This window comes from Mesoplodon mirus (genome assembly GCF_964341445.2).
Source record: "Mesoplodon mirus genome assembly, chromosome: 13".
NCBI classification, from domain to species: Eukaryota; Metazoa; Chordata; class Mammalia; order Artiodactyla; family Ziphiidae; genus Mesoplodon; species Mesoplodon mirus.
In genome coordinates, this window is record NC_138989.1 from 85,619,640 (window position 1) to 85,637,967 (window position 18,328).

The 18,328-nt window shown below is 41.9% G+C and overlaps 1 protein-coding gene across 2 annotated transcripts in view; it reads left to right on the plus strand.

Annotated features, from left to right (window-relative positions):
• ZNF407 (zinc finger protein 407) overlaps positions 1-18,328 on the plus strand; it is a 418,739-nt gene that overhangs the window by 257,542 nt on the left and 142,869 nt on the right. The window contains exon 8 of one of the 2 annotated variants that reach the window (XM_082640310.1): positions 16,183-16,361. In XM_082640310.1, the coding sequence (XP_082496436.1) occupies positions 16,183-16,361 (179 nt within the window). Of the gene's footprint in view, positions 1-16,182; positions 16,362-18,328 lie in introns of those variants that run through there. The other variant, XM_082640311.1, reaches the window with a different exon arrangement.

Here is an 18,328-nt window from a genome sequence, read left to right on the forward strand (position 1 = left end):
CATTTTGTATGGATTTCCTTTGATTCTATTGGAATTTTTGCTGCTTTGTTTCATTATAAATTACGGTTACCACAAGACGGTTATGGCTGCCTCTCAGATTTTGGTTTTAGCTTGTTTCTCAACTTTAAAAATGAAAAGCAGATTTCCCTTTGCAAATTGAGATAGTTCTGTACATCTCGTAACAAATTTTTGGCACCATTTCCATGAGTACAAATAAAGGGAGTAGAAATACTCACCGCAGCATCCCTAAGGTAGGTTCATTTTAGCATTGGCTGCAAGGTGTTATTAAAACAGTTGGGGCAGCTTCCTTTCTCTCTCTGCTAACACAGCTTTCTTAAGGAAGAAGGCTCTCAAAGACGCCACCTAGGAATGGCAGTGAATAAGTGTGTCATTGGAAATGTACCCTCAGACTCAAGGAGCTATGTGCCTGGGAAATATATGGACGATATCAGCATGCATATATATATATATATATATATATATATATATATATATATATATAAAATATATATATAAACTAATTACATGTTCCTTCCAATTAATGATTTCTGTATGGCCTGTGAAAATGACGTTATGAATGTAATGATTACAGAATCCAAATCCTACCTCTTGTTATGTGTACTTGTTTTTAACTACACACGCACACACACATATTACCTTCCTTGCATCCCTTTTTAACACAACAATCTTCTAAAATGTTGTGGGTTCTGATGTAAAAGAGATTCAGAGCAAGGCTCCAGTTTTATTTTTAAGGGTTTTCTTTTTTCTTTTTTAGTTTAAAACTGGAAGCTATGTCTGCTTTAGCTGTAAAAGCACAATCAAGGCACCATGATAAGTGAGTCGGTGCTGTAAAAGTAAAACGAATTTTGCCTTCACTCACATGAGCTATAGAAGGAGGAAGCTTTATTGTCCCTGGGAAAGTGATAAGGCAGAGTAATTGTATATTATACTGTCCTGGAACATCTGCCTGAAGACTGTTGGAGCAATTCATCCATCATGGACGATACAGCATGTTTTGTCTTTCTGCTTTAACCCGTCCCCACTGCTGGCCTGCGCAGAGGTTTTGATAGGGACTGCGCCTGGGCCGGGGCGCACATTAATCAGTCCCCTTGTTCAACACTCCAGCTGACATAATTACAACCTGCGCACAGCAGTTATTCAAGTCGAGTCCTTGTCACTCGTGGTGCGAAACTACACAGCTCCGATCCCGGAGGAGATTGCCTTATCACACAGAACAAGGGCTCGCAGGAGTCGAAGAGAATAGAAATGGGAAAATGTCTTCCGGGAGTACTGTATATTCCTTTAAAATAAGACGTTTGAGAGACTTACAAGGGACAAAGGGAAGCATTGTGTGCAGTGACTGAAATGAACCAGTTATGATTGTTAAATGGGTTACCTGGAGCATTTCTGTAAAAATGGACGTAGATTATTAGATAAGTTCGCTGGCCCCTCGTAATCAGTGATTCACTTAAGTTTTTCTTCAAAAGTGATCACATAACTTTACAGTTATAAAAGGTTTAAACGCTCCTTGATAGGACTCAGTTTTACAAAATAAAGTACGCATTTTAAATCTACTCTAAGTATACACTTAACTCAGAGAGCTTTGTAAGGAATAAACTTAGAGCCATAGAAAGAGCCTTTCAGGAGACTTTCAAAGACAGGGAAGTTCACTGTTTCCTGTGGCCGGAAAATAAACTTTCCGCCTTATTATTTGCCACACCTCCTCGCTCTAATCCTGGTGGCTTGCTGGCCAGGCCCCTCCAGTATACCAGGTGTGAGGGATGCACTCTCCTTTCAGCCACTTGAGAAGTCTTTAAAATTTTATCGCAGCCCCTCCCGTGCCCCTAATAGGCCAAGGGAGTCTGTGGGCATGTAGTGAATTATTGTGATCAGGTCTGCATACCTCCCCAGTGAACTGTGCTCTTACTCATGTGTGCAGAAGCTGTGGGTATTTTAAATCCAGCCTTTTAATTTTTTTTTTGTCTCTTTGACATTATAAGATTGTTCCAAGTAAAATCAGGTGTGGCCCAGGCTCTCAGAAATGTTGTGAAATGTATTTTTGGTTCAGTAAAAATTTTACTTATATAACCTTAAGTTTGAAAAGCTTTCAACTAGAAAAGCTACAGTAAACTGCTACATATATTTATATCTTCAGTTGTAAAGCAGTATTATTTGTAGCTGACTATCTCAAGCCAGAGCTCGGTAAGCGCACACCTGCGTGTAGTTCAGGCCCTGGTGAGCATCTCTGTGCGCCCCTCTGCCCTCCTTAGCCTCCCCTACAACTACGATTCCAGTGACTGCTTGGACTTAGCAGGAGGGGCAGCCTGCACTTGCCTAAACTTTATTAAAGATCCTTTTCTTCGGAAGGCCTCTCGTCCACGTGCCTTTCCTGGTTTCACAGCATTTCACTTTGCTAAATTAGCTAGTTAACAGAAAAGGAGAGACTAACACTGTGCTGTAAGGACGTAGGTTTGTAGAAATGAAAAGCTGGAGTGGGGACTCTGTTTATTTCAAAGGTCCAGTATGAAAAGAGTGGCAAGATAACAGCGGAAAGGATCTCCACCAGCGCTCACTGCAGCCGTGCAGAAAACGCGCGGGAAGACGAGCAACCGGTACGGCCAACGTGGTGTTCCGATTTCGCCAGTCACAGACTTCAAGCGGCGGTGTTAGCTCAGCCTTGAAAAATGTCTCTGTGGTCAAGTTAGTTTGAGAAACACTCTCTGTATTGCACCGCCTTCCTCAGACGCATAATGAACAGCATATTAAAGACTCACAGGATTCCTGCTGTAAAGAAAAATACACAGGGACCTCCCTGATGGTCCAGTGGTAAAGAGCCTGCCTGCCAGTGCAGGGGACACGGGTTGGATCCCTGGTCTGGAAACTAGTCTCCCACATGCCGTGGGACAACTAAGCCCGTGTGCCCACACGCCCTGGAGCCCGTGCGCCACAACTAGAGAGAGAAAACCTGCATGCCGCAATTGGAGAGAAGCCTGTGCGCTGCAGCGAAGACCCGACGCAGCCAAAAGAAAAAATAAAGAAAATAAATGAATATTTTTAAAAAAAAGATTCCAATGGTATTAAAAGAATTCCAAGCTGGTGATTAAAATATATATATATATACATATATTTCAGTTACACACAAAATTATATATATAATTTTGTGTGTAACTGAAATATGTGAAACGTTGGCCACCAAGGCCTTTTCCCTGAAGCCCTGTAGGCATCGTGCTGGACTAATTTGGATGCTGGAATATTTCTGTTTTGTTAAAGGATAGGCCACCATTAATGTCTGCTATGCGTTTTTACCTGAGAGAATGGGGATTTGTTTTCTCATAAGCATGTAGGATATGGCATCTGGTAATTACTTAAACTTACTTATATAAACTTATAGCTTGTTGTCTTCATGGCAGATGAAAGTCTACTAGGTTGCACTTTTCTCAAAGCAAGTTACCTTCTTCTAGACTGAGAATATATATTCAGTGTATTAAGAAGTGAACAGTTAATGAAATTATAAGTGTCTTTTCCTCTTTGGGCTAAAGAAGAACCAAGGAGAAGTCAAGGTTCTATAGGGCTTGCACTGGTGGGTGGCCCTCCTCCCTGCACATGCCACGGAGGACAAGCCACGTCTGGCCATGTGTTTAAATCAATCTCCTGTTCTACAACCACACAAACTGTGTGAGTGGGACTATTCTTGAAGCGTTAAATGCTAATGAAATAATTTGGGTTTCTAACAGAGACAGAGCTTACTGTCACTTCCTACTATTTCTTCTTTGTGAATCTCATTGTTCTCCAGTAGAGTGGAAAGTGGAGCAGGTTGTTAAATTCAAAGCAGCTTATTCCTCTTACTGGTTGTAGAAACCGAAACGAGCAGAGATATGAATAGAGAAGTAATTTAAGTGGATGTAAATGTGGGAACGTGAATGGTGAAGAACAGATGGGAAGTTCTACCTCCTTTTGGGAATAGAAGGAGCGGTAGAGCAGTGTGCAAATCCTGTCAAAGGCAGTGGCCTATCCATAGGTAAGTGTGCAGTTAATCAGTGTTATTTGAAGTCAGTTGAAGTCAGTCAGGCATTTTGAATAGCATGGAAACAAGATAATTTTAGGCCATTCTCAATTAAAGATGTCACTGAAGGGGGCGTGGCAGTCCTGTAAGTAGACAGGTGGAATTTTCAACCCTGTTTCAAAATTAAGTATCGGGCTTCCCTGGTGGTGCAGTGGTTGAGAGTCTGCCTGCTGATGCAGGGGACACGGGTTCGTGCCCCGGTCCGGGAAGATCCCACATGCCGTGGAGCGGCTGGGCCCGTGAGCCATGGCCGCTGAGCCTGCGCGTCCGGAGCCTGTGCTCCGCAACGGGAGAGGCCACAACAGTGAGAGGCCCGCATACCGCAAAAAAATAAAATAAATAAATAAATAAACAAAATTAAGTTTCATTTTATGAAGCATGGCCTTTTGTTATGGTTGTTGATGTACATGGCTCATCTCTCCTATCACATTGCATTCTCTTTGAGGATATAACCAAAATGATTCATTTTTACATTTCTTTTAATGTAGTAGGCACTAAATAAATATTTGTTGAGTAAATTCATTTCGAAAATAATAAATCAATACCTACGAAAATAGACTTTTCTTGTAATCATAGACTTCCCATGGAAATCATAACGATAATTAGGCTTAAATTACTTCTGTTCTGAAAGACCTCCCAGTGGGTCTGAAAGGCTGGCCTTGCCCTATGGCTTTTAGACCAGCACCCAGATGTACGGGTGAGCAGAGCCCACGCGTGGGTCACATGGACCAGCGCTGTGGCTGCCGTGTGGCGGCTTCTCCATGAGCACGTGGTAGTGGTAGCTGCACTTGGGACGGGGCTGTGAATACCTGACAGCAACATAGCGGCAGAGCCCAGAACCTGGATCCTTCCAGCCACTGGAGAGCAGTGGATGGAGCACGGTCAATCAGGTGACCGTCTTCATCCACTCCTGTGCTAACTCACGGGCTCCTTCTTCCTGTGACACACTGTTCTGTGTTATCATCGGATGACGCACATCCCCTTATATCACATAACACATGTTAACATAACTATAGCTGAGAAATGGGGAGAAAAATTAATGTACATCAGTTTTTATTGTCACAGCAATTGATTTCAAAGAATTGGGATTTATGAAGAACAGGAAACAATGAGAAGTGACCTGATAGGAATTGTCCTATTTAATAGTTAGCCACCAGTTAGGAAAAAAGAAAAAGAAAATTCGTAGAATTTAGAACAGGGTGATCCAGAAATTGTCCAGTTAAAATTTGATATTGCAGAAAATGTTCAGAAGATTGTGTTTTGTGCTTACTTCTGATTTCTATAAATTCTTTTTGCCTTAGAGTTTATAGAAATGGTGTATTTCATTACTTACAAAATTATACAAAAAAAGAAACTTTGGATAATTTTGTAAGTAATGAAATATACTGTTATTTTTAAGTATCTATTTTACTTAGATGCCTATAAAACTTACTGTTATTGTATATTATTTTTACTATTTGAACTTTATCATTTGAAAAGTCAGAGTCTTACTATCCTGCCCCATTCCAGGTCCTCTTCATGCCCTGCTCTCCTGATGTAACCACTTGTGATCATTCATATTTTTGTCCTGCTAGAGATAACCTAAACACTTTGCTGATTCTCTGTTTCTTGGTTTATAGGCAGCATCTGGTTGTTGTCACAGATCAGGAAGTTAGCTCAAGTACCCGGTTTACCACTACACCTCTCCTCTCTCCCCTATTTTTTTTTTTTTTTTACTGTATTCATTTTGGTTTTCTAAGTGATTACCTTTACAACCTGACTTACCTTACTTAAATCTTTTACTTGATTCATCAAATTGAATTATGTCTATGTAAGCATGAGAATCTTTACACTTGATTTTCATTTCTATTACCAACTTATGTCAGCTATACTGTTGTATTGTTTATGACATTTACATTCTGTATAATACTATCCAACCCAGTTGTTTTTAAACTGCATGTTTTGATCATATTTGCTTTACATGAGTAAAACTTAAAGATGTTCTCATGAATAATCCAAGTGATCCAAAAATATACTGAGCAAATGTAGAAGTTCCCTCTGCCTTGGAAACCTTTCCATAAATATAATTACCATCAATAGTTTGTTAGGCTTTCTTTTAATACCCATTTAATGCATTTGTATACCTATATGAGTATATTGTATAGTTTTAAAAAGTTGAAAGGATTGTTATATGTATTTACCTGGGACTTGCTTTGTTTTTTTTTAACTTAACAGTGTGTGTCTTGGAAGTTTTTCCATGGCAGTACATAAGGTGTACCTTATTTTGTTCAGTGGCTTTTGTCCAACAAATAAGGATGAGTGATGAGCTGCACACACACACACCAGGGCTTCCTCCGTAGCATTTGAGGGAGATTCAGAGACAGGCATGTCATTGTTACTCCTCCTCTCAGCCTGTCTCTGTACCTGTCACATCTGTGGTTCTCTGGACCCACACTCAGGGACGTTGCAGTGCCTGGCGTCAGACTGGGAAGGGCACCATGGAACTGGTCAGCTCCACAGCTTGGGGAGTCCACCCTGGATGGCGTGAGGTCAGGGCTGTGTGGGAGCAGTCATGTGGCCTGGCCTACCAGGTCGCTTGCCTTGTTCTGGCACCACATGAACACTTATGGTTGGGGGGTACCCTTGCTTTTCCTGTGATCAGGCTGTGCCCTCCCAGCATTCTACCAGGATGTAGTTGGCTTCCATGGAGCTCTGTAGGAGACCAGCTCCTCCTCTGGGAAGCAGGCATGCAGGGTAACCCTTACCTCTCAGCTGTATGGAAATCCATAGTGTGGATCATTGTAAATTAACAACTCATTTCCTTTGTAAGCAAACATCTAGTTTCACATTCTCCCCTAGTGTTTAGCCATAAATAACGGTTTAATGATTCTCCTTGTGGATAACTTCTAGAAATGAACTCCTAAGTCCAAGAGTATGTGTGTATTTTACTTTTTTTTTTTTTTTTTTTTGCGGTACGTGGGCCTCTCACTGTTGTGGCCTCTCCCCTTGCAGAGCACAGGCTCCGGACGCGCAGGCTCAGCGGCCATGGCTCACGGGCCCAGCCGCTCCGCGGCATGTGGGATCTTCCCGGACCAGGGCATGAACCCATGTCTCCTGCATCGGCAGGCGGACTCTCAACCACTGCGCCACCAGGGAAGCCCTGTATTTTACTTTTGAAGGCTATCATCAAACGTCTTCCCAAAGCCTTTGCTAACTGACACCAGTGCCATTCGTTTCCCTTACCATTCATTAATGCTACCAGTCTTCTTAAATTTTGCCCTTCTGTTACCTTAGGGTTTTTTTGTTTGTTTGTTTGTTTGTTTGTTTGTTTTTTGGTGGTACGCGGGCCTCTCACTGTTGTGGCCTCTCCTGTTGTGGAGCACAGGCTCCGGACGCGCAGGCTCAGCGGCCATGGCTCACGGGCCCAACCGCTCCGCGGCATATAGGATCTTCCTAGACCGGGGCACGAGCCCGCGTCCCCTGCATCGGCAGGTTGACTCTCAATCACTACGCCACCAGGGAAGCCCTAACTTAGGCTTTAATTGGTATTTCCTTGGTTACTAGAGTCATTTAATGTTTACATAACCATTTGTAGATCTCCAGTTAGGAATTTTTTGCTTATGTTTTTTATCTAGTTTTTAAGATTTTTATCTTTTTTCTTATTAATCATAGGTACTCATTTTGTTATCTGTATATTAATCATTTTATATATGTTTCATATATTTTGTCCATTTCTTTGCCCTGTCTTTTAACTTTATTTATGACTATTATGCTATATAGCAGTTTTAAGTTTTATGAAGTGTTTTTGCTTCATCTTTTTATAGCATTTGTGTTCTGAATTTTATTCAGGAAAGCTCTTTCAAATCAAGATTATAAAAGTATTTTCTTGTATTTTCTTCTAGCACGTTTATAATTTAGTGTCCTTAGGTTAATCTTAAAGTCCAAATGGCATTTTTTTTGCTTGGTATAAGACCACAAGAGTCTACCTTATTCTTCCCCGTGTGATAAGCAATTGACTGAACACCATTTGTTGTATAACCCGTCATTTCCTCATTGATGTGAAATGACATCTTTATCCCTTGTATACATTGGTCTTTGTGTTCTTTGTCCTGGTGATGTATTGCGTTCAACACTCCCAATGACATTCATCTGTTTGCTAAACATCGTTGATAAAATGTTCCATTTTAACCAGAGGAATATGAACTTCTTTATTCTTGTACCCTCTAACCAATTTTAAATTTAACCAGCACAATGTTTAGTACTCTAAAATTACCAGGCTCTTTCTTTATGAGTCCTTTAGTGAGGACATAAGTGGCAGAGGACTGTATCCTGGGCTGTGTTATGTAAATTGTGGAAGAAACCCTGAGCTGCTGTATTGGTTACTGCCTGCCACCTGCAGTGATTCGCAGCTTTATTTTCTTCTCCCTTGGAGATTTCCCAGGCTTTCTTAGACTCAGTTTTTGCTCAGTGAATTTATAATTAAATACTACTGGTTAAAAAAATGTGAAAACTTCTTAAATTTAGTTTACAAAAAGACTTCCTTTGGATTATTCTTTATTCATTTTGGATTACTCTTTTAAAGATACAGTAGAAGCCTCTTTCAACTGAACTTTTAGATAAATATGTACTATAGTACACTTGTTCCAGTGCAAACTTAACTACAGAGTAATTCTTTTCAAGGGTATTAGTTCAAAAAGTATATTCTGAACAGGCAGAGAAAGAAATCGCATTTCTAAACATATATGCATGCATGCACTATATAACTGTTTGGGGAATCTTTTTCAAACGAATTGAAATTGCCTTTCATATACAGTGAGAAAAATGCTAATGATGATCCAGATAGTTGAACTGTACTGCATTTAATAGGAAGACTAGCAATAGTAATCAAAAGCGAACTGAGTACCTCCTGTATTTTCTGAACTTGTTTAATATCATTTACCTTAACCCTCATGACAGCCTTATGAGATACATATATTATTCCCATAAAACAACGACAACAACAAAGTACTCCATGGTCAGAAAGTGTGGAAGGGAGAATGTTAAAGAAAGCTAACACAGTTCTTTAAGTAGAGCTTTCAGAAGATTTTAATGTCCATTTACATACACAACCTGTCAGATTATTAGCAGTAGACCAAGACAGTCTTTAATTTCACACAGGAGTTTGGGAGTATTGAGGCAGATACATGGCTTCCCTTGGGGAACTAGGAAAGGAATGTTCATTGGGATGTGTGTGCACGTTAGCGCGTGACATCTGTGCCCGCTCTCTCTGCATTTCCTTTTCTTTATCGGTAAGACAGTACTACCAGTACGTGTTAATAAATACATAGAAATTACCTGATTGTGTCTTAGTGACACTACTTTATTCTCTCTGTTTCCGTAGTTAACTTAGGATGTTTGCCACACCAGCTCACCAGCACAGTCTTGTGATTGGCGACCTGATGGCTTGGGTGGGAAGTTGTGACCTGGGAGGAAAAGGAGCAATGCAGAAGGATGAGTTCTACCAGATGTGAGCCTTGTGCAGCTTGGTTCATTGTAACAGAAGGGCGCAGGCAGAGACAGACCAGCAGACTGTGATAGAAAATCCAGAATTAGCTTCAGATAAATAAAATATTGATGAAGGTAGCATTTCAAGTCAGTGGGGGAAAGGTAGACTATTAAGATGTTGTCTTGACAGCTCTGGCTAGCAGTCTGGATCCACAGTTCACACCACACTCTAGGAGGATTTTGAAAGGGATCTAATATTTAGTGGAACATAATGAAACTATTCAAGTACTAGAACCAAATTTGGGACAGTCCTTTTATGACCTCCAAGTAAGGAAGCCATAGGACAAAAGCTGAACAAAATAAAACACTTCTGCTTTTCAGAAGATGCTGTAAGCAAAGTCTAAAGGAAACTAAGGAAGAAATATTTGTTACTTTTGTCATAAAGTATCTACCTCCTTTATGTATAAGAGAATGACTAACAACTCTTAGGAAAAAAACTGATCAAAAATATGGAAAAGCAGTACAGAGAAAAGAAAATGCATATGACATTTCAATATTCGAAGAAACTTTATTCGTTACAAGAGAAGTGCAGATGAAAACTTTTAAAGGTTAAAAATTTAAACCCCAGGGCCTCCCTGGTGGCGCAGTGGTTGAGAGTCCGCCTGCCGATGCAGGGGATACGGGTTCGTGCCCCGGTCTGGGAGGATCCCATATGCCGCGGAGCGGCTGGGCCCGTGAGCCATGGCCGCTGGGCCTGCGCATCCGGAGCCTGTGCTCCGCAACGGGGGAGGCCACAGCAGTGAGAGGCCCGCATACCGCAAAAAGAAAAAAAAAAAAAAAAAAATTTAAACCCCAGTGAGCTACCATTTTTTACCCACCCAGTTGGCAGAAATTTGAAAGTTTGGTAACACAGCATACTACAGTGGCACGAATGTGCAGAAACAGACTCTCTCAAACATTGTTGGTGGAAGTGTAAATTGCTACAACTCCTCTGGAGGGCAGTTGGGCAGCATTTATCAAAATTACAAAAGCATATGCCCATTGCCATTGGAAGCAATTCCACTTGGCATCCTGAGATTTTCTTGGCATCCTGAGAAGTGGAAAGTGTTTCACAAGATGATTCATTGCAACCTTGTTTATACTAGCAAATGATTGGAAACAACCTAAATGCTCATCAGTGGAGGGTCAGTTAAATATAATACTCTCTGTCCTTACCGGGAAATACTGCCTGGCTGTTAACAAAGGAAGGAAAGGAGGCGGAGCAGAGGGAGGGAGTAGGGGAGGGTAGAGGAGGCATCGGGAAGGAGGACCCTCTGCTCTTACATAGTCCCGTGGAAACAACATCCCCACGCCCTGTGGTTAGGGGGAAGAAGGTGCTGCTGACACGTGTTATGCCAGCAGATTTACATACAACAAGAGGGGAGAAAAGAAGGTACAGTATGTTTGTGGATTGGAAAAGTCATTCTTAATTCTCCCAAAGGATTGATAAGAAGTTAGGAATCCCGGGTCCCTGGTGGAGGTGGGGGTGATCCACCCGAGCCGGAGGAGGCTTTACTCTATCTGTCTATCACTAGACTGTTTGATGTTCGAAATACGTGAAGGTATGTTTCTTCAACTTCAGTGGTGCATTATTTTATAATAACTGAAATAATGTGCATCAAAAGAGGAAAAAATATTCACTAGGATTCTTTTTAAGCTTCCTTCTTATTAGGTTAAATAACATAAATTTAACTTGCTTTTGTGTTAATAGGCAGTGAGTGTGTAGTACTGACATAATCTTGTGACGTTCTAGAAGCACTTGTGGTTTATTTTATTAATTTATTATTTTAAAATGCATTGCTTTGAAGTGAATAAAATATTTCCTTTATTACATATTTTTTAAGAAGCTGTAAAATTAGTCAGGTCGCATCTCTGGTCCTTGCTAATTGCCCAGCCCACACTTTATATATTTATGCACGTACATATGTACATATATCTAAAGCTGCCTCAAGATTTTCAGCGTGTCATATTTCAAAATTTCATTTGCAATGTCCTCATAATTTAGAATGCCTTCCTCGTAAACCCAGTGCTTGCGCTCATGGGCGCAGCAAGTCCGGCGTGAACCCCTGCTCCCCACAAGGAGCCTGCAGCCTTGCGCTGAGGCATCTAACTTCCCATGGAACTGTCTTGATTACTGTTGCTTCATAAGTTTTGAAATCAGAAAGTGTGAGTCCTCAACTTAGTTCTTTGTGAGATTGTATTGAGTCTTCTAGGTCCCACGCGTTTCCTTGTGAATTTTAGAATCAGCATTTCAATTTCTATAAGAAATCCAGCTGAGATTTCGATAGAATTGCGCTGAATCTGTATATCAATTTGGGGAGTATGGCCATCTTAATAATATTAAGTCTTCCAATCTATGAACATGGGACTCTCTACCTTAGAAATCAATGTCCAACTGAAGACATATTCAGTCACCCACTCCTAATGATTGTATGCCCGCTTGGTTTAACTGCTGTTGATTCCTGACAGTCTAGGTCAGACCCTGCTTGAAATAATGTCTTAGAACATCCTTTTCTACTTTCTTTTATTGTTTTTTTGGCTATGCCACATGGCATGTGGGATCTTAGTTCCCTGACCAGGGGTCGAACCCATGCCCCCTGCCGTGGAAGCGTGGAGTCCTAACCACTGGACCGCCAGGGAAGCCCCTAGGACATCCTTACTTCTCCTGCCTGAGCTGCTCTTCATTTGTCCCTCTTCAGCTTACCATTCTAATTACTACTTGGAAGTTCTGTTTTGGGGAAGAATATCATTTTGGGGCTCAATGTCATTCAGAATTCTGTGGCTAAAGTTACCCAATCTACTTATTGTTCACTGAATCTTATAACGTTGCTCCATAGTGAGCTACCTGTTTTAGGATAGTCTCAAGTATAGGGACTGCAGTCTGCCCCTACTCTATAGGTGTTCTGCTTTAAATGATGTTGATATAATATGTTACAGCTTTTACTTTTTAGGCTTGGATTCAAATAGTTTGATTTTGTAGGTGCGAAAGGTTCCTTTTGGTCTCAGTATTTTTAAAAATTTTATGTTGCATGACATTAGATGCAGGACAAATTATGATAGTACACAAATACGCTATTACCAACGAAATAGATGAAATGTATCTTTTCTATTGCAGACAGACATTGACTATTTTTTCTTCTTGTTTGCATATATTTAATGTTTCTTATATGTGTATATAAAACAGAATTATATGTATACACACAGATGTATTCTTTACATAAAAGATATAAATAGTATATATATCATAAATAAAAATAAATAGGTATAAAATATATGTATGAAACGATCCTTAACCTGAAATACCAAGTTCCACACCACTTCTTTCTTGTTTTTAGTCTCTATATATATATATATATATTTTTTTTTTTTTTTTTTTTTTTTGCGCGGTACACAGGCTTCTCACTGTTGTGGCCTCTCCCGTTGCGGAGCACAGGCTCCGGACGCACAGGCTCCGGACGCGCAGGCTCAGCGGCCACGGCTCACGGGCCTAGCCGCTCCACAGCATGTGGGATCCTCCCAGACCGGGGCACGAACCCGTGTCCCCTGCATCGGCAGGCGGACTCTCAACCACTGCGCCACCAGGGAAGCCCTCTATATTTTTAAATAAAAAGAAGGCTCTCGTCTTTTTAATCCTCCCACCCCACTTTCACTTGCTTCAGTAATAGTCCCCTGATTATTAGATTCCACGTGCTATTGATGCACTAAGGGATATTGCTTTATTTTTATCCAAGATACACACTTCTTAAAAACAAAGTATTCAGTTTTCAAAGTCATCTCTTTCTTCCTTCACTGAAGGTTAGGATTTGTTGCTTATATCGTCCCCCGTTTAAGTAGGCATCATACACTGAAATGTGTGTACTTTGGTAATTTTAACTTCCTCACTTGATCAGTGATTGTCTTTGATGACTCTTTATGCCTAGCTTTTTCCATAAGGAAATAATATAGGTGGCACCAAAGACTCAACAGTCCTAATAGACAGTAATAATTAAGTACAGTAGTAGGTTTTGTTCTCACTCCCCGATGTCAGTAAACAGTGGTGAATTTAGCGGGTGTCTGTGCTGCCGTGGAAAACAATTGGGAGATCCATTGACTTAGAGAATGACTTGGAACAGTTCACCCAGTGAGTTCCCCACCTGGTCCTCTTCCTTTTCACTAGCACAGAGTGGACATTTGTCTCATCTGCCTTCAGATGGTTTTCTGTGTTACTTTCTGTCAACTTGATGCAGAGCTGTTATGTTATTTATTCTAAGAATATTTATACACTTAAGAGACTCTAGAACCCCACCCTTTTCTTAGAATGTGCCAGTACCTTTGATCTGTAAATACTGTACTGAAGGAGGGCTGTTGTGTGCTTGAAATGCCCTGCCCATGAGCACAGAAAATCAACATTCAGATTCTGTCTTAACCACTTTCTAGCCCTGTAGCCGTTGATACTCATCTCCGGGATGGTCCCTCAACAGTCTCTGCCACGGGGTCCTGGGACGGTGTCAAAGTAGCCAGGCCAGTGGCAGGCACACAGAACACGTGAGGTTCTTACCTATCATTACCCTATTATAGTGCTTATTAATTAACAGTAGGGAATTTATATAAAAAGCAAATTTGATAATTCAGTAGTGACAAGAAAGAGATAAGTTGTACATGCATATGTTCACTAACTGTCTTATGCAGATTTAGTCTAAGTTCTAAGAGAGACTTAACACAGAGCTTGACAGAGCCCTTGCCAAGGGCAAAGTGCACATAGCTGAGAACACCTGTGCTGCGCCCGTTCTCGTCCCCCCACCTCGTCCCCCTCCCCCTCCCGCCCCTCCCGCCCCTCTTCCTCCTCCTCCATCTTCTTTGGTGTTGTTTAGGTTTTTTGAAAAATATGTAAACATTAATATGTAAATCATTAAAGTATGTTTGGAAAAAAAAGAAATGGGCATTGCTGCATCGGGCATTAGTGTCCTGGTGTGTTTCTTTCTAGTCTAGGCTGACAGAGGTCTGATTTCATCTTCCTACCCATATAGAGCCGATGTGTACATTTGATGTCAGGCCCTGCCTGGGGATGGGGGTAGGTAGCAGAAGCTTTTCCAAAGGAGTGTCTCAGGTCCAGCTATAGGACTGTCAACATAGCGTAGGCCGCCATTCAGGAGGAAGGTGTTTGTAGATCAGCCCATCCACGTGCTGGAAGGAAAGGCCGTCCCTATGGGGCACTGTTCCCAGTGCCACGGTCGTGAACGCTGCTTGCTTGGATGACACTGCTCCACCCTCCTCTGGTCCTGAGTGAACAGCTAACGTGTCTACCAAGTCCTTGGGTTTCTGAAGTTGTTTGCTGCCTCTGCGTATGAGTGACACCATAGCTACTCTAAAATTTGGGGTTATAACCATTTTTGTATTCTCACCAGTGCTCCCAGGGTGCGTTCCTGGGTGCAGTTATGTATTACACGGAAGCATAATTCCACTTAGAAGGGTTGTGGCCGTGCGGAGCCACAGAAAGCTTCGTTGGGTAGCCCTCATAATCTGAATCAGTGCGTCGTGAGATGCGTTTGCTAAATACCTACCATGTCCTGACTTTTTCTGGACATGGAACCTTTTCTTCAGACATCGTCCTACAGGATTTTGTCCCTCAGCAATACCTGCAGGGAAGACTGATAAACATAGTGCTTGATTTTCTTTGGGCACTTCATTTCGCTCTGTTGGAAATCTGAGGCCATCTGATTCTTTGTTTCTTTCCGGTTGAGTACCTCACCCCCGACACACACACACGCACCCCTGCTTGAATCTGTGTTGGGCGCCTTTTACTCCTGTTCTAACAGCGACAGAGACTGGAGGGAAGCAGCTGCACACACGTGTGGACGGGGTCTGGGGGCACAGTCGCAGTGCCTGTGCTGAGAGGGCTGGGAGCAGGCGGTGAACAGTTTGCCTCATGAGCAGTTCCCTGTGCCCAGGGTTCTGGTCATTTCAGGCCTTGCATTTCTGCATCTGCAGGAAAGCAGTGGGAGAGGAGCCTATTTTCAGGGACAGTTTGGTGGGAAATATACAGACCCTCAATTGTACTTATTCAGTCCATCCCTCTTCAAAACCTACACCAGTACAGGAAGGAGCCTCACTGGAACTTCGCACATTGCCCAACTGTGGGCTGAGGGGCTGTTTCCAGCTACTTTTCTATCGTCAGACTATCTTAGAGCCTTACTTAGAAGCAGCTCACTTGACAGGTCTAAAAGTCAAGGCATCTTTTTTTCCTTGGTGCTCCAATTTCAGTGGAGTGACAGAGCTTGCCTTGGTATCAGTACTCCGTGGTACAAGGTGTGTTCTCGGGATTAAGGAAACTCCTTCACTGCCCTCAAGTGGTACCAGAATAATTTGATGTTAAAATCACAGAACTTGGGACTTTGTGTTTCCAGTTCTGCATAGAAATGAATCGCTCAGGTAAAAGCCAACCTAGAAATGAGCACCAAGGTTACAAAAGCTCCCAGCCTCATAGGATTCACGTTAACTCTTACAGAGCACAACCCTTACAGCATACATGGCACCTGACACCTGGGAGGTCTACATGAGTGGTCACTGCCATCATGATCTGTGGTCTCATGTTATTGCTTTGACCTTAATTCCGTTTACTTTTCTTTCTTACTTGGTAGGTCAAACTGTGCTGAAAATATCCGCAAACACATTCTACATACGGGCAAACATGAAGGGGTCAAGATGTACAACTGCCCCAAGTGTGACTATGGAACCAACGTCCCTGTGGAATTCCGGAACCACTTGAAAGAACAGCATCCTGACATCGAAAACCCTGACCTGGCCTACTTGCACGCTGGTAAGAAACTGAAACTATTATATAAAATGCTTCACTCATCACAATAGTTATTAGGCTATTTGTGCATTACCAGCATTTATTTAAATGTAGTAGCATGTGTGATAGTATCTGCTTCAAGACATAAAAAAGAACACTTGGTCTTATTCCCCTCAGCTATAAAAACAGGTCTTTTCAATTATATTTCATCAAGAGCAAATATGATGAAATAATCATCGCAGGACAGCAGAGTTATTAATAGCAAATACTCAAACCACGGTTGAGCTGAAACAGTAGTAGTTGTTTGAGCTTTGTATTTTGGCTAATTGATACGGTTTTTAATTTTTTTCAAAAAATGTTTGTGACTTAAAATGTTATGCCTGCCCTATTGCTCGTACCATGGATTTCCAGTAAATACCTGGAAAGGAGACGAATGTGACTGAGGAGAGCAGGAGAACCTGGATGGGGTAACAGAGTGCCGCACGTGTCCCCAAAACTAGGAGGGACCGTCACACGGGTTTCAGGGAACCTTGGTGACGGCAGAGGCCGCTGAGATCACTCTGGCCTTGTTGGACTGGCCGTCAGATGCTGTGGAAGTATCAGAGATGCAGCGCCAACTGCAGGGTTCAGCACAGTGACCCCTGGAGCCCAGCCGTTTGTTTAGTGCACGAGGGGGTCTGAGTGCAGAGTGCTAAGGTGCAGGGTAGCCAGGTGGCTGGTGGTGAGTATGGGACCCGTCGGAAGAGGTACTCCCCTGCAGGACGTTTGCCGGAAGTTCCAACTGCAGCCCAAGCAGGACTTTATTTAAAGAACGCCAGAGGACCCAGGGGGTGTTTCAAGCAGGTGCTTTGGGAGCAATTGGAGCTGTATTTAAACTGTCCTCCCCGTCCTGGCTGTGTGGGTTGCAGGCAGGCTCATCTCATCACCTTCGATTTCTTGTACGTAGATCGATGTGGTGGGATCTATTTAAAGGGTTGTTGTGAGAATTTAAAAGATCCTGGCTATGAAGCTCTTAGCACAGGGCTCTCGTGCCGAAAATGATCAGTGCAGAGGATTGTGGGTGTTGGTGCTGATGCTGGCGAAGTGACACTAGTGTTTGAAAGTTGTGTGAAATCCCACGCCCAATGCAAGGCTGCCTTTGCAAAATATGTAAATGACATTGGTTCATGTAATGTCTACAGTGAAAGAAACAGGACTTGTTGAGTAATCTGAGGTAGAATAATAGTCCTAATCCATTTGACACTGCATGTAAGGTTATTACTTGTTTTCTGCTGATGTGTTCTCAAATTTCTCTGTTTATACTCATCAGATCAACTCTTTAAAGTCATGGTAAAACATCTGATGTAGTCATCTCTGTTGTACCCACGTCTGTTTTTGAAAAAGAAAACTGGGGGTCAATATTCTTTGCATTTTGGTGAGGTTGTTACTGAAAAGGTTTTGAACTAGACAGTTGATCAGCTTTAGTTCACAAAAACAGATAAAGTCAAATTGAAGTATCTTCTGGCCATGAGTACCTATGGATTCTTTATTAATACGAGTGCATGACAATGCAGATGTCAGAAATATTGCCTGAAAGCTGGTGCTTCAAGAAATGGCCAAGCAAAATGATCTAAACTGATGGTAGGTTGTCAGCCGAGTACCATTTTCAAGGTAGTTTCACTATTTCAGCTTCTCAAGATGTAATATTGACGCATTCTGTCTCTCTCTTCCATTGCACCAGTTAGACACTAAAAGTAGGTTATTTTCCTAAAATAAGGTGCCTCTAGCTCTTAAATGAAGTAAGCAGCAAAGAAAGGGGGAGGAAGCTAACCGCAGACCAAAGAAACACATGCCTTTTGTCGTTCTGCACAGAAAGGACAGACGCGTCGCTTACGCCATTGCTGCTCTTGTGACGCTGAGAGTCCTGTTCTGAGATACCAGTTGTATAAAATCTGTTTTAGAAAAATTATCCTGGTTTCGCTGTGTATGTGTGGGATGCTCTTGTGCATAGG